At 34.2% G+C, this 16,097-nt stretch overlaps 1 protein-coding gene across 3 annotated transcripts in view; it reads right to left on the bottom strand.

Moving 5' to 3' along the window:
- Window positions 1-16,097, bottom strand: part of Pcdh10 (protocadherin 10) — a 71,513-nt gene that overhangs the window by 49,965 nt on the left and 5,451 nt on the right. For 2 of the 3 annotated variants that reach the window (XM_006994545.4, XM_006994547.4), the window contains exons 3-4: window positions 15,871-15,977; window positions 7,484-7,789 (exon numbers count right to left, since the gene is read on the bottom strand). In XM_006994545.4, coding sequence (XP_006994607.1) covers window positions 7,484-7,789; window positions 15,871-15,977 — 413 coding nt within the window. Of the gene's footprint in view, window positions 1-448; window positions 726-7,483; window positions 7,790-15,870; window positions 15,978-16,097 lie in introns of those variants that run through there. The other variant, XM_006994546.4, reaches the window with a different exon arrangement.

Below are 16,097 nucleotides of genomic sequence, written 5' to 3'. Positions count from 1 at the left end.
CTTTATATAGCACCAGCATATACAAGACTGACTTCAGTTTTTATTCACTAGCAATTTATATATGTATTTAATTATCTACGTAACTTCTTTGATTATACTAGAGGCTGCACATATAATGTAGTTTTGCAAATTTCAGACAACTTTCCCACCCCTGAGCACCACACCCTCTTTTAATTTCTTTTTCAAGACAGTGTCTTTATAAGTCCCACAGGCTGTGTTTGAGCTCTCGCTGCAGACCAGATTGACAGTGAACCTCCTGCCTCAGAATACTGAGTAGTAAATTATTGTTCTGTCCTATCAGGCAAAGTGTTATAAAACTATTTCATCTTAAACAACCAATTTTACAATCTTACACCATTTTCAAGCTACATTATCTAAGTGACTTTAACTCTACAAGAAAATGGAGTTTAGAAGACACACTCAGCCAAGAAGAGTCTAGGACACTGAGTATTGAATATTGTTTAATGATATTTATAGGCAAATCAATTTGCATATTCCAGGATTATCTACAAGATATTTATAACTTAAAGTATTCATATGTTGATTCAGAAATCCTCAGTATGATGAAGCAGGAAAAAGTAATTCCATATGTAGGCGTTTCTTTTCATTGAATAATCCTACTTAGGTTTTAATTGATTATCTTCTTTTGTTAGACTCTTAGGATGGACAAATGCTTAAATGGATTTACTTCCAATGTGCAAAACAAGAAAGAGGGTGGAAATGATCTGTAATATAAAATGAGGTACACGAAAATGTTAATATTCTAAAAATGAAAGTGTGCAGGAAATAAATTTCCCTTAGTTACACAAAGTCTCACAGAAAATGGAATATTATGTAAAAGAATGGCTAACTTTATCTGTTCTGTTCTCTTCTCTTTATACTCATTCCTAAATGATAACATTTAACTAACCATGTATATCTGCTCAAAAACTTAATTATAAATGGCTTGAATAAACAGTATTCATATAGAAGTTAAATAAAGAAAGATGGCTAAATCTAGAAGAACATGTGTGTTACTAGCTTCATGGAAAGTGAAAGATGGAGGTTAACACATGACGTATTCAAAACAAGAAGCTGGAGAAAAGCCTCACAGACAAGGTAAGGAATGGGAGTAATTATAATCCTAAGAGTCGAGAGTTACAAACCACTATTGCATATCCCTGGGATGTAATATGCTATAAGAACAAATCAAAATAAATTTAAATTCTGAAAATGTTGAAATATAAGAACAAACCAAAATAAACTTAAATTCTGGAAGTGTTGAAAGAAAAAAATCATAATTTAAATGCCATGACTAGATATATTTCAATATCTAGAGTAAGTTCAAATTCTACTGCCCTCTAAAATCCCTACATATATTGACTAAATAATGGATTAAACTAATTTAAAATTTTAAGCAAAGAAAGCAAATGTTTGCTTTAAAAGTGCCAAAATTGTATTTATGCCCAGATATGTGAATGGATGAATAATGATAGCATTATATAAAATCCATATACTTAAAAATATCCATTCTTCATTGTTCATAATTGGTTTAACATACACAATTCGTTACTTGGTAGGTCTGGATGTGTCAAGAGAGTAATTGTGTCAGGGGAAAAACTTACAGGACAGAAGCAAATTCTAGCAACATTTGTGATTGCTGGGAAACTGCACATTATCTTCAACAATGATCACAGAAGTTTATTCTCAGCATGTGATCATTTGGGTAAGCCATTCATAAGATTATAAAAATCAGGTCAATTGAATTTAAAGCCATATTTAAAGGGCACTTTAAAAATTGCAGAGTTTTAAAGAAGTCAAAAACAATGACTAAAGAAACTGTAAGAGTTCTTTATCAAAGGGATTAGAGCTTTCTTGGATGGGTATTAGTTTGACATCATCCAGATGTAAAGACGTGTGATATCATGAGGTTGGCTATGGAGAAGCATGATGCCTAAGTAAGAAAGCATCAGCAGTGGCAGATGTGTACATATAAAATAAAACACGGTGCTTCACAGCTGCCTTTCAGAAGAGTTTTCATAGCTTTCAATCCTATTAGTTAAGATACACCAGAAGCAAGAAACTAAAGAACAGACTGACAGGTTAGTTCATGTCCCTAGCATTATAGGGAGGATCCAGGCCACTGCTGTCTTCAGTTAAGTTCAGTAATCATGGAAATTGGGAATCAATTAATGTTTTGCACATAGGTGGACTAATGGGATTAGGTGGACTTCTAACTCTATCAGTAGACACAAGGCTGAGCTTTGCTACCGATTATTTGCTACCATTAATTTTCCATAGAAGTGAGTAAAGTATTTGTTTACGTATTTCTTCATAATCGTGTAGTCAGGGCAGTTAATAGAAAAACAGCACCACTAGAGTGAGATGATCTGGGATTTATGAAACAGGGATAAAGTGAAAATTTAAGTACATTAGGCTCATGGATCTGGGTGTGAGGAAAGAACAACAGATCAACAACAGAGCTCTCAAAATGTTTGATTAATAAGTAACAGAGCTCGGAGGAGAAGTGAACATTCAAAAAAATCTATTTACAGAAAAGGAAAATCATAAAAGGCTTTCCTTCATTTACTGATGGCTATAACTACATGACAGAAATGGCTTTTTAAATACTTTAATAAAAAACACTTACTTTGTAGATTTAACATCAGATGTACTGCTATACTTAGGGCATTAGAGGAATAGATATATGCCAAAGATACCACCACACAGGGTGATATAAATATGCTAGTAATGAGTATCAGTAAGAAAAGTCATTTTATTTTGAATTCTGTATATGCTCTCAACACACTATTGAGTTCAGCAAATTATGAAAACTCACAGAAGGCACACTGAGATAATGAAGACATTGGGAGAGATGTTACTAAACAAAGCATGTTCCTCACTTCCCATCAGCTCGAGGCTGGAAGTGCTCAGAAGCAGATACCAAAAAGATCTTTTTACCAAAATTGCATTTACTAAGAAGAGATCTAGGTAAATTGGCAGCAATAATTTAGGTGCAATGTTTTAAATTTTTGATCTTTTTATGTGGTCTGGGTGAGCTGCAAAATTTTAAAAGAATGCAAAGCTGATAAAAACAGAGAGGGACAAGTGAACTTTTGCTATACAAACATTAATCTAGATGCTTCTAATATGAAGGCCCGATGGACTATGGTATGTCTCACTAAGTGGTTTCCCTGTAAACTGATGAGTCTAGAAAACCCCATAGGTTTAAGAAGTTTTCAAGAACATTACATCAGTCAAGTCTTATTACTTCATTCAATATGTTGAACAAGTAAAAAAAATCCCTATCACAAATACATGATAAATGAGTATTACAAATTGAAGGGAAAGATGACATAAATGAACATATCTTAAAGAAAAGAATAAAAATCATCAGAAAATTTTCCTGATGTATCCTATACATTTATTACTGCATTGCTTCTGCTGTCTAATTTGGACCACATTGATTCATTGACAAAAGTCTTAAAAGAAATTTTAACATTACATTAAAATATACTCAACAGTGATTCCAAATATCTTAGCATTGTTTTAACTATTCAGGTTTTTGTCAATTACATAAGTAACATCATTTTTTTATCAACTGCATTCCCCAAGCTGTTTTTTAAAGTGTGTGTGTGTGTGTGTGTGTGTGTGTGTGTGTGTGTGTGTGTGTGTGTGTGTGTGTTGTAGGTATGGGTATGTGTGTGCATAGAAAATCGTGAATAGATATGTATTTGTGCGGTGCTTGTGTTGATGCATGTGCAGGCCAGTGCAGGTTGACATTGTGTCTTCCCCAATCACTTCTCTACCTTATTTTATGAGACAGTGTCTCTCACTGAACCTGAAACTCACCAGATTCACCTAGATTAGCTGGCCACACAGGGTCATAGTTGTCTCAGCTTCAAAACTGCCAAGGTAACTTCTGTGCCTACATTTTATTTGGTTCTGAGAACCTGTCCTCGGGCTGCCTTGCTTGCAAGGTGAGCACTTGACCCACTGATCCATCTTCTCATCTCTGTGGTTAAATTATTTCTGCTTCTCATCTTCTGAGACTAGCCAGATTGTATCATGTAATACATTGTGTCATTTGAAGAATGAAATTGCTTTAAATAAAATGTCTATAATTAAAAACATATCCTAGGAATCCTTATGACAGAAGTGCAAGGTCATTTCCAATCTCCAGAGAATGCTTTTTTCCCATTTTAAATTGGTTTTTAAATTGGCAAAAGCAATTATTAATTCTAGTTAAAAGTTAAATTTGTGTCTTAGGATTTTTAGTACTTTAATAAAATGCTAGGTGAGGCTAAGGTTCAGGTAAATCTAGGTAAGATATCTGTTTCCAAAATAAACAGTTTTGCCACAAGTATGAAATACATATTTCTCTAATATGAGTAGGAAAACACAGGGTAGGCAACGTTTGTGACTAAGGAAGTATTGATAGAGGTGATCAACTTGATACCAGTTATTTTAATTTCCATTTGAGTAAACAGATCAGGTGGAACTTTGTGGATGTTTTTCTATGCGTTAAAAAAGAATGTGTGACTGGTTTAGATTGCCACTTCAAAGTGAACTCTATTTTCATTGTATGCAAGCACCTGGTATCTTTTCTTTTTCTTCAAAAGTTAGTATAGCTTAAAATATATATATGTATCAGAGGCATAGTACTCAGAAGTTACCAGCATAGACAATGATCTAATTTGTATTTTTATCCGTGTTTCCCTTTTCTCATCATTATTATATAAATTACAGTGGTTACCTCACTAGACATTTTTGGAAACTTTAAAGATTATTAAATATATAGCTACCTTCCTAAGCATCAAATGTATATTACACTCATTATAAAACTAAATGCATAGTTAACAAAAGTAAAACAGCAGCCTCAATAATTATCTAAACATTCTGATTAAAAGCAAGTAATTAGTGTCAATTTTTAGCTTTTTTAATCACACGATGGATGTAGTTTTTAATTTAGAAGATGAGAATATTTCCATTCCTGATGATAAATGACACAAAATTAAGCCCTCTCACCATATAATGGGGGGTGGCCAGAAACAGCTTGAGAGTATAGTATGTATGTACTATTATACTAACAATAAAATTGACTGTGTCTATTGACCCTGTGTGAAGATATTAACTTTAAAGGTGATTGTCTGAGTCCGGTATGACATAAATCACTAAAATATTATTATTTTTTAAAAAGGAGAAATTCATACATGCTTAAAGTTCAGGGTGAATTAAGTACACTATAAATACAAATGGCTTTTTTTTCTGTTTATTCTCTACTTGGGTCTGACTTCAATCCAAACACTGAGGATTTAGAACAGTATTAGTGGGCTAAAATCGATAGTGAAAAATATAGACCATAATTAGAGACTAATTTGATTCAACAGACATGTTCAATCAATATGTAACCAAATCTAAATTTACAAGGTACAATAATAGATTTTTTATTTGATTATGTTAACACACATACTTATGAAATCAATGGTCCCTGAATTCAGGCTTCTAAATGAGAATAATAGATTCTTACAAAATAGAAAATTTTGCACTAAATTAAGGACAGTGTTGTTATTTATTAAAAAGTATGATTACTATGATCATTATTAAAATAAAAAACTAGTCAGTTAAGAAAATACTTTCTTAGTTGTAACAAATTCAAGATTTACATAGAAGAGTAATTTGCCAAGTATTGTGCTTGTTGATATTATAAAATGGAAGTTGCTTTTCCATTATCTGTGAAGTGTATTTACCTGACAATATGCTCATAAAAGAAATATTAGTATTCATTTAAAGGTATGTGCCTTGAGTCCTTAAAATCATATATCCTTTAGTTTTTCTTCTTGAAATTGTCAATGATAGTTTTCTATAAAACATATTTCTTAAAGTTACATAAAACAAGGTAGGATTATTCATATTATTTTGGAAACATTTCATTTTTAGAACAATTTCAAATCTATAATTCAATTTGAGAAGATCTCATCATGGTCCTCCTTTATAAAACTTGATTTTTGCTCTCTTTAAGTAAACTAGAATGTGTGGCTATGTCTAATTTTGGATCTTAGACTCTCAATATTTATGTACTTATGCTCTTTATATAGTATAAATAAAATGATGGCTAATCAAATATCAGTGATTCATAAAAGGCATTATTAACAGACTCTGTAATACTAAAGTAGTGTATCCCGTGGAGTCAGTGGTGCTCTTATGTAATTTGAGAGTCTGAACACAATCTTTCATGAAATATACCTTGGTCACTATTGTCATCACTGTTTATGAATCTGATGAGGGCCTCAGTGGAACACTTGACTATTCTCATTGTTCAACATTAGAAGCCATGACCTCAATGGATTTACTATGTGATTTTTGTGTTACATAGTCTTAATATGTACATATGTTATGTATGTATACATATTCAGTTTGTTTTCTTCAAGTTTTTTTTTAATCTTTCCTATTTTATCAGCTCAAATAGAAATGATACATCTCCAATGTCTCTCAAACTTTGTTTCTGGTTTATGATCCAACAAATATTTTCTTGATACTACAAGATGAAAGAAAATATCAAATGCAACAGAATTTATATATCAGGTAGATTTCGATTTTTGATTGAGTTGCCGTAGGTTTTACCTCTATCAAGCATTACTTTTTATATCAAGTATTATTTATGTGGCTTAATCAGAATTGAATTATACATAGTATTCATCCATTAACTAAAAAGAGATGATGTCATGGAGCAGATATTAAACAGGAAAATTTCATTACTGAGATCCTCAAAGGAAATCTATCATAGAAACCCTAAGCATTTTTGTTGGTCAGATGGTTGTATAAGATAATCCATTTAGAGAATACAGTTTCTATATTGAACTAGGGGCCATATTGTCTGTAGTCTCAGTGCTACAAGACCATTGGTCCCTCTATCACACAGTACCTCTGACTCTGATTATGGACTTGAGTCCTTACCAGCAAACCTCCTAATCTCTAGTAAAAGCTCAACATGAGGTCTACATGTCTATACTACTTTCTAAATTTGGTCTAATGTGCTTAACTTCATTATGATAAAACCACAATTAGCTGATGATATCAGCCAATATCATTAAGAAACATGAGGCTAGGCCAGGGGGCGTAGCTCAGGGGTACAGTGCTTGACTGGTATGCCCAAGTCCCTCAGTTCAATACCCAGAAACGCTTACATTCCCCGAAAGGACTCCGACTTTGACTAGCCCTTCAAATTACACTGAAATCAAGTAAGCCAGGGTTCCACACTCTAGGAAAGTAAAGAACATCTGAAAATATTTTTTGTAAAAGCCAAGGCTGTGTTTTGCTGTAAATACAACCCCAACACCAGAGGCCACTTTCCTGCTATCAGTTTTCCACCTTGGAGTACTGCCTAAACCTAAAGACGATTTTCATCAACATTTCTAAGAACTCAAACTGTTTTCAGCAATAAGAATATGGACCTTTAGTTCTTAAGAGGAACTACCTTGTTGTAAGCTTTTGTGATACTTACTCAAATATGGTGGTTTGTAAGGCGCTCGTGTATTGGACAGCAATCCGTCCAGCTCCTTCCTCTCCAGGGTGCCATGCAGGGCCTTCTCCTTGCCGAAGGTCGAGAAGGACCGCTCTGCTCCAGGCTGGGCTTCGGGAGGTTCAAAGACCTCGGTGTCTGGAACTGAGTCCATGCCGGGGACATGCAGGTTGCTGCGGTAATCTGCAGCCTGGCGTCCATCCGAAGGGACAAATGAAGGCATCCAGCATCGGTCGGAGTGGCCTAGCGCTTTACACTCCTCGGTGCAGTTGGAGAAGAGATCCATACCTGGAAGAAGAGAAAACGGTAGAGAGGAAGAGGGAAGAGACAAGAAACTCCAAATGTAGTCAACACAGGCAGCTGTACAGTCGGGAAAAGTCTACAGGTAAGGTAGTGATGGGTGAAAACATTTCACTAAGTAAGTTTTCTCTTAATCTGATGGAGACAAAAAAATTCTTAATATCATTTCCCCTATCATTTAAAGCAGGATAAATGATCTACAATCATAAAAAGTAAGACTGTGGCAAAGACGTCACAGAGACAGTTTCTAAACTCAGAATATTGGTGGAAAAACAATGCTGACTTCTTAAAAGTTGAGGAAGTAGTGAATGGAAAAAGAATATTTTAAAACTCTCTCGTGGGTTAATAACATAGGGAAATCGCAGCTATAGGCTTTTTAATCGGTATCCTCTAACAATGTATCAGCGGATGTTCCTACAAACACAGAAAGGGTATGCTAAGGTCAGATAACAATTAGACCACCGACCTTAGATTTCAAATAGAAGGTGAAATTCAACAGAAATTCAGCCCAAATTTGACAAATGGCAAATGACAAAAATTCTGTTTATTTTGTACACAGGAAAATAGTGTGGTTCTTAGTTTCCTGGGAAATTAGTTCCTAAAGGTATCTGTCACTGGAACTCGGGCAGTCCATATGCCTATAAATTACTTATTATTTACCACCTTGCACAAACCAAAAACAAATGACTATAATTAGTGTAGCCGAGGTAACCAAATGCAGTGGGAATCGACTACAGATAATATTGACATATTCCTTAGTGCTCATTTGTACTGTAGATGCTTGTCCTAGTCAACACAAACTTATATGTACCAAGATTGAAAATGACACTACAAATTTTATCACAGTCATTAGAGTGACAAGGCTGTTAAATGTTACCTGATTGTGACCAAGAAAGTCTATCTGTTCTTGAATCACGTACAAGAATTTGTGTGTAATATGTATATATGTATATTATATATTATATATGTGTGTGTGTATCTGTGTTCATGTGTGCAGATGTACATGTAACTATTTGTGTGTGCATGTACAAATAAGGGAGGTCATTCCTCAGATGCCACCCACTTTTTTTGTTTTGTTTTGAGATAGAGTCCCTGTCCCTGACCTAGACTTTGCTAAGTAAACTGTGCTGTCTGGCCAGTGAGCGCTAAGATTCTGCCTGTCTCCCCTTCCCAACACTGTGCATGCCACCACACCCAACCCAGCTCTTGGTACTTGGGTCTTTGAACTCTAATTCTTAGGCTTCAAAGGCAAGCACTTGATTGACTCAGTTATCTCACTAGTTCAAGAATATTTTAGAGCTGTGGAATAATATTTTTTTTTTGGTTTTGGTTTTGTTTTTGTTTTTTTGAGACAGGGTTTCTCTGTGTAGTTTTGGTGCCTGTCCTGGATCTCTCTCTGTAGCAGGCTGGCCTCAAACTCACAGAGATCTGCCTGGCTCTGCCTCCCGAGTGCTGGGATTAAAGGTGTGCACCACCACCACCCGGCACTAATATTTTTGTTTCCTTTCTTCTGATTTTTGAGACAGGGATTTGCTATACAGCCCAAGCTGACCTAGACATCTCTAAACAGCTAGGTTAGCTTGAAACTCTTAATTGTCCTGCCTTAGACACCCAAATACAGTCAACTGTCACCATGCCCAACCTGATACTCACTTGGGGTAGAGCACAACACAGAAAAGAATATAAACAAAAATATCATTCCAGTGCTTTTTAAAACATGCTAGTATATTTTACTGAATGTTTTAAATATTGGTAAACTTTTCTAGTGTTTAAAAATTATATCCATTTCCTTATTTGTGTGGGTCTGTGTGTATACATACTATGACACATGTGTGGTCAGGTCACAACTTGCATGGGTGATTTCTCTCCTTCCACTATGTGGTTACTAGGGATGAAACTCAGTTCATCGGGATGAGTTGCAAGGACCTTTCCCCACGGAGCCATCTGGTAAGTACAATTTTGATTCATTTCAAATAACTAAAGCATGATTAATTTATATCATAAGGTCTTTCAAATGTATGAAAAGCTGGGACTTTTAAATTAACATAGAATATTTAATGAGTATACTTGACTCTTAATTGCACAAATATCTAGAAATCTCAAGCTCTCAAAGGAAGTTTTAATGTTTCAACAGATGTTCTGTGCTGCACACTGATTTAAATGATAGTGTACTTGAAAATATTTGTAAAAGACAATACATATTTCAAAATAATGAAACTTATAGAATTTCTACATTTTCTTTTAGAATTAAAGGTCATTAACTAAAAAAAAAATACTTTTTGAGGAAACAACACCAGGTTAATTACCATGTGTTAATCCCACTAAATGATGGCTTTTCATCTGAAACAAATCTATGTACAAACAAATAAGTCCATCTTTGATTATAATATCCACCTGATAATTTTCATGCATAAGCCTGAAAGTGAATTACTATTGGGTAATCTCCTGAGGAGTTTAAATACTGAAGCTGGAATTACAGAATCTGACTTGGAACAGAATAGAAATCCTTGAGATGTTTTACTACACTCTAGACAAACCCTATTTCTGCATTAAGTTATACACGCTAAAAGAGAAAGAGAACATCCCTGATACTCGTTCATATGGTGCATAGGCAGCAACCCAGGCACAAGACTTCTATCTGGATCCACTGGTAGTTTAATTTTTCCTATTTCACTTAGTGATGGGAGGAAGAAGGCTCTTACACAATATCACCACAGCTCTTGTGTATCACATAAGTCAAATTTAAGAAAAAAGGATAATATGTAATTATTTTTAAAAAAATGATAACAATTTTCAAGAATTCTGGAACTTTAAGATAAAAATATTAATGTAGAATTGTCATATTCGATCATGGAAAGATAAATACTAATGACAGATTTTCCAGTTAATAATATTTTTCTTCATATGATTGATGCATATCATTGAAAGGCAAATTCGGCCAAACATATGGAAGTCCAGCCATTCATAAGTTTTTATGTGTTCATGTACAAGTATTCATTGCAATTCAGATTACCATCATCTTGTTAGTAAACCAATGTGCCAGTGTTAAGATAGTTCTTGATGTTACCAGACGATATTTGGTAGAAATTAGTTTATATTTAACTATATATTTAATTACATATTTAATTGTACAGGTTTTTTATCTTGCAAACTTGACAATTTTTTCTATATCTCCCAATTAATTTTTCTATATCTCATAAGATTGGTTAAAATTTCCTTACACTATGCAAAAAAGCTGTATTGATTGAGAAAGGATAAAAAGCATCAAAGAATGCTATTAACAAAAATTAAGGAACACTGAAAGCTTATTACAGTGTCATTTGACAAAAGAGAAAATTGGTAAGCAAGGTTTTAAACAAATTTATGAACCTATGGAGTGGAACTTTCTTGGCAATGTTATATATCATTGTATATAACTGGAGTGGAAGGAGAGGTCTCTCAAATAGGGCCTGAGCATTTCACCAGTTTTGTCAATAAAACGAGGGGATATATTTCTCATGAGGAAAAATCAGTTATAGAAATGAAAATGAAAACCACAGCATAATCAATAAACTTCAAATAAGGAACAGAGAAATTAATAGAAAATAGAATTTTTTTTCTATTTGTCGTTTAGATAAATAGTTGGAGAATGAAATAAATGTATCCCATTACGGGTCCTCACGCAGGGGAGTTGTGAGATGACTAACAATGTTCTTTTATCATTCGTCATTAGTCACATTGACTGTGTAACTTTTAATTACCAAATACATAGGAAAGCCTTTCACTTTTTTGTGGAAACGTGGACACATCAGTGACAGGGATGCCAATTCCATTCCCTGTGATGCAATTCAGAACATCCACTTTGTTCGGACAAGTTCCTATGGCTCAAATTGAAGGCTCAAGTTTTAATAGGTTTAACTTATTTTCTCTTTCAAATGCATTCATGATTAAACATATGTCATGTGTAGAGACAAATTTTTGAAGTTTTGATACATCTAAGAAATGTCTTAAGATACGTAATTTTACTTGCAATCATTATTTCCAGTCATTTCTTTCCGATCCCCAGGAGTAAGTTATTCTGCAATTATTACAGCTGTAATGAGAGACTGATTGTTTTACAAAGACAGACTCAGATAAACTTTAAAATACATGTATGTATGTTTCAGACAATAGCCGTAGGTTGTTCTCTGAGAAATGTTATGATTAAGAAAGAAGTGTATCCAGTTTATGTTTGTTTCTGATAATAGATAATACTTTTTTCTAATCAAAACTTCAGTAAGTATGATAAAACAAATTTAAAGAAAACAAACTTCATTTTTGAGAAAATTTCCAGCCATCCTTCAAATATCCAAAAGTACTTCATAGACATTAACTACAGTTATAAGGCAAGTATAATTTTTTAAGTCTATGCCAGGGTCAGATATGTCTCATTACTCATTAACATATGAAAATACACATCAAAATTCTATCCCTTCCTATAACCTTTCAAACTGTTTATAATTTTCTCTCAATATTTTCTCCTCCCTATTTTCCCAGTTATTAGCATCCTCACATCAGACTGTATCTCATAGGTTCCCCAGAAACCCAAACAAGTTTTTGTAAACCACCAGAGTGAATTCCCTGTATTTATAAGTCAACATCTGAAATTAAGAAAAATATATTTATAGTTCATGAAAACTAAGAATTCTTTGGCAGTGGTTGTAGCTGTCCAATGGATCCATGTAGTACATAATATATTTTACTCATTATCTTTAAAAAATTGATAGTTCTAGTTATTTTTAAATTTATTTCTAATAGTTACCAGATATGATGAATAAATATGTTAAATTCTTTTAACAAAATATTGTAAGACAAAGCTGGCAATTTTTAGTTGTTATAAGTGACTAAATCATCTAAAATTCTCCCTTTCAATATATCTTTTGAAAGAGAAAGGCATTAAAATAAATTCACAACTTGTGGTAGCATTTTCATAGCATAGGCATTTAATAAAGACTTATTTCTTACAACTAAATAGATTTGTTTAAATATACTTCAATAATGTTAATAATGTTTGAAATCAGGTAACCTAGATGCTATATCCTTATTCTAAGATAGAACAATAAATCTTTTAGCATACTGACTTGCTTTATTAAATCTAGTTTTTAGCCCTTTGGCTGTAGTTAATCAGTTTTCCCTCTTGTGATAGCTTATGCAAGCCTTCACCACATCTGCCTGGAACTTTGCCATATCTAACTGATACATCAATAGTGCACTGAAAAAAACGGAAAGCACCTTGACAAGGCTATAGAAAGCTTGTGCTACAGGGCAGTGGTCAAGCCCAGGAATATTGTGCATGGAGCCAGGTGCAGTGGCCAACTGAGAAAGCTCATGTGACTCTGCAGCTGCCTTCATGTCGGCAGCCTTTCTGTGAAGAAGGCTTGAGGCTGCTGAAGGCTTAGATAGCAGAAGAGCAGGAAGGAGAAAAATAAAGAACAAAACAGGGAACAATAGATAGAAGTCATGGGAAAATAAGTATAAAGTAAGGTTAACAGAAAAATGAAGAGGTAAAGCAAAAGTTAGGCAATTTGAACAGGTAAAACAGTAAGCTACATTGTGCGTTGGCAAGAGACACAAGCTAAAAGAGAGAATTCAGGATTTTTAATCTTTGAACTTTTATTCTGATCATTTTAAATTTTCTCCCAACATGCTTAGTGAGTTTTGCTTAATTACCTAATTTTGCAAATTTGGAAGATCAACATACGTTGCCTTTACCAAGAAATAAATCACATTTTTTGGAGCAAACTTCACTTCTGATATATTCCTGCTACTTGCTGAGAGGTTTATAACACAAAACAGTAGTATGAGCTGACAATCATCACTTAGTAACAGGCATTTTAATTTTATGCATTCAGATTTTTACATTTAAAACACTCAGAATACTTTTTACTATAAAATTAAGCATATGACAACTGATCAATTCAAAATGAAGGTGCAATTACTTCTCACTGTAAGTGCTTTCTTCCAACTGCAAAACAGCAATTATTGCACCCAGTTTATTGTGTCTGCCCTGTAACCACTGCACTGCATAAATGGAGTGGTGATTCTAGAACACTGCTACACATTTAACAACTTAGATATGGGGGCAAATAGTTCAGCCCTTTGATGATGAAAACTAGAAACTGCCTTGCCTATTTAAAACCTATTGCAGAACACTTTTTTTTGCATTTTAATGGTCCTTAAAAGGACCTGAAATCCCAAATATTTTGAAAGAATCTTTAACAAAATGTCAACAGTGTGTGAAATAAAATAGCTCTCATGAAGACATGGCAACAGGAATATCTAATAAATTTAGTCTTCCTTGAGGTTTCTCCATTTCTCTCCCTTTGCATTGGTTGTTAGGCTCATTATGTGCGTCTAAGTGACTAGATTAAAATGCTCACAGAGACTGGGGTGCTACTTAAGGAAAAAGAAAGAAAAACACAAAAGGGAGTGGGTGGGAAAGAAATAAAATGCATTTAAAGTAACATGTAGCGGCTTTGTTTTTCTTGTGTTGAACGTTTTTGTTGAAAAAAAAAGGCTGGGATTAAATTAGAAACTTGGGGAAAATATAAATGAATAATTTTAAATATACAGTTTTTAAATGATAACAATAAATCATATGCCACATATAGGGCAAAAATGAAAGGGACTTTGTACTCACATATAAACTGCTGGCAAGGTCTGGTTTGTTGTCAGGATCCCAGACACTAAATAGATGCTCTGTTCACTTAGCGTGAAGGCCCGCAAGGGGCAGGGACCTCCGGGGATTCTTGGCAGTTCTCAAGTCTCATTAGGTCTGCATATTAATGACTTGAAGCAATATAAAGAGACCCTTGAGCAGCCTTTTTTCCTTTCCTCTTGCCCGGGTTTCCCAAGACTAAGCAGCCACAGACAGAGCCCACATTAGCCAACTGAGAGGCTTGTAGCAACCACTGCTGCCAGGTCCTACTGGGTGTGCATTGCCCTTTGACACAGTGCCTCAGCACCATTCCCAGGGCTACCAAGTGTTTTAAGGAATGAATACTCTCTAGGACTAATATTACCTTGAAAATAAGGCACTCTGTCACTTTATAGAATAAAATCCAGGTCAAGTATCTAGAGAGCTAAGCGTCTCCCAGTGCTAGCCCAGTGATGGACATTTTTTCAGATGTTTTGGGAATTTCTCAGGCTTTTCATTTCTTCATATGTCAAATAAACACAGAATTAGGAAGAAAGAGAATTCAGCAAATATCTTTCATGGGTGAAATCCAAATGGAAGTAGAGGAAAGCAAACGATTTTATGAAGTTATTTTTTAAGGTATATAATTTATTTCTTATGAATTCTTTTAGTATTAGTAATTAGTATTATAACATCTTACATATCATTATATGTCAAACTCATGTAGAAAAATTTGAAGTAAAATTCAATTTAAAAGTTATACTGTATTAAAATGCCACCTGTGACCATTAGCTACCCAAAGGTTAACCCACATAGACAAATGCTTGTGTTCAAAATGTAATACTTGTCAAAATACAAGGAGATCAAAGATGCTTGGAAAATACTAATTACTAAATGTCTATTACTAATGTTCTGAATCCCAGAGACCCAGAATTGAAAACTAGACTTTCAACCTATTTGTGACTCTTAAACATTACTTCTTCTCAGGTTATTATATTTGGTGTGTAAAATACATTTCTCTAGAATGTATAGAGGTTTGGATTCTAGGGCCCAGTCATGCATTTCTTTTCTCTTTCCCTCAATAAGTTAATTTATCTCAGTTACCTCCTCCATAAATAAGCCTAATTATACCCTAACTGTTTGAAGACAGGGAACCAGACCAGATGAGAGATATGTGGATACCTCTATGTGACTTAAATCCATTAAAGAACATTGCGTACGGAAGGAATTCTTCATAGTTGCAAGTGATTCCTACTCAGCACTCCAAAGGGAAGTAACACTTTTCACAATCTTTCTTTTGAGCATACAGTGACCAATAGAAGACAGACCATTACCTAAGCCATCATCTTTTGTAGATGCATTTAAATAAACAGCTATATAATGGGCATTTAGATTGCTGTTTGATCCCACTTACCAGCTGACTGGCCACGATTGGTGACGTCATGATCACTGTCTCCTTGTTCACTGTCTCCATGACCACTGTCCTTAGAGCTTACTATGTCAGCTTCCTGGAACGCAGAACTAGAAACACAAAAAGGAAAATGTTAGAATGATCTGGGAAAAAAAAGGTAAAGAAACACAGAAAACATTCTTCTGCCACCACATGGTCACAGATGTGTGCTGCAGACTCATGGAATTCTT

The sequence above is a fragment of the Peromyscus maniculatus genome, chromosome 6 (genome assembly GCF_049852395.1).
Source record: "Peromyscus maniculatus bairdii isolate BWxNUB_F1_BW_parent chromosome 6, HU_Pman_BW_mat_3.1, whole genome shotgun sequence".
In the NCBI taxonomy this organism is placed as follows: Eukaryota; Metazoa; Chordata; class Mammalia; order Rodentia; family Cricetidae; genus Peromyscus; species Peromyscus maniculatus.
Note: the sequence above shows the minus strand (reverse complement) of the source record. Positions and strands in the feature narration are given on the sequence as shown.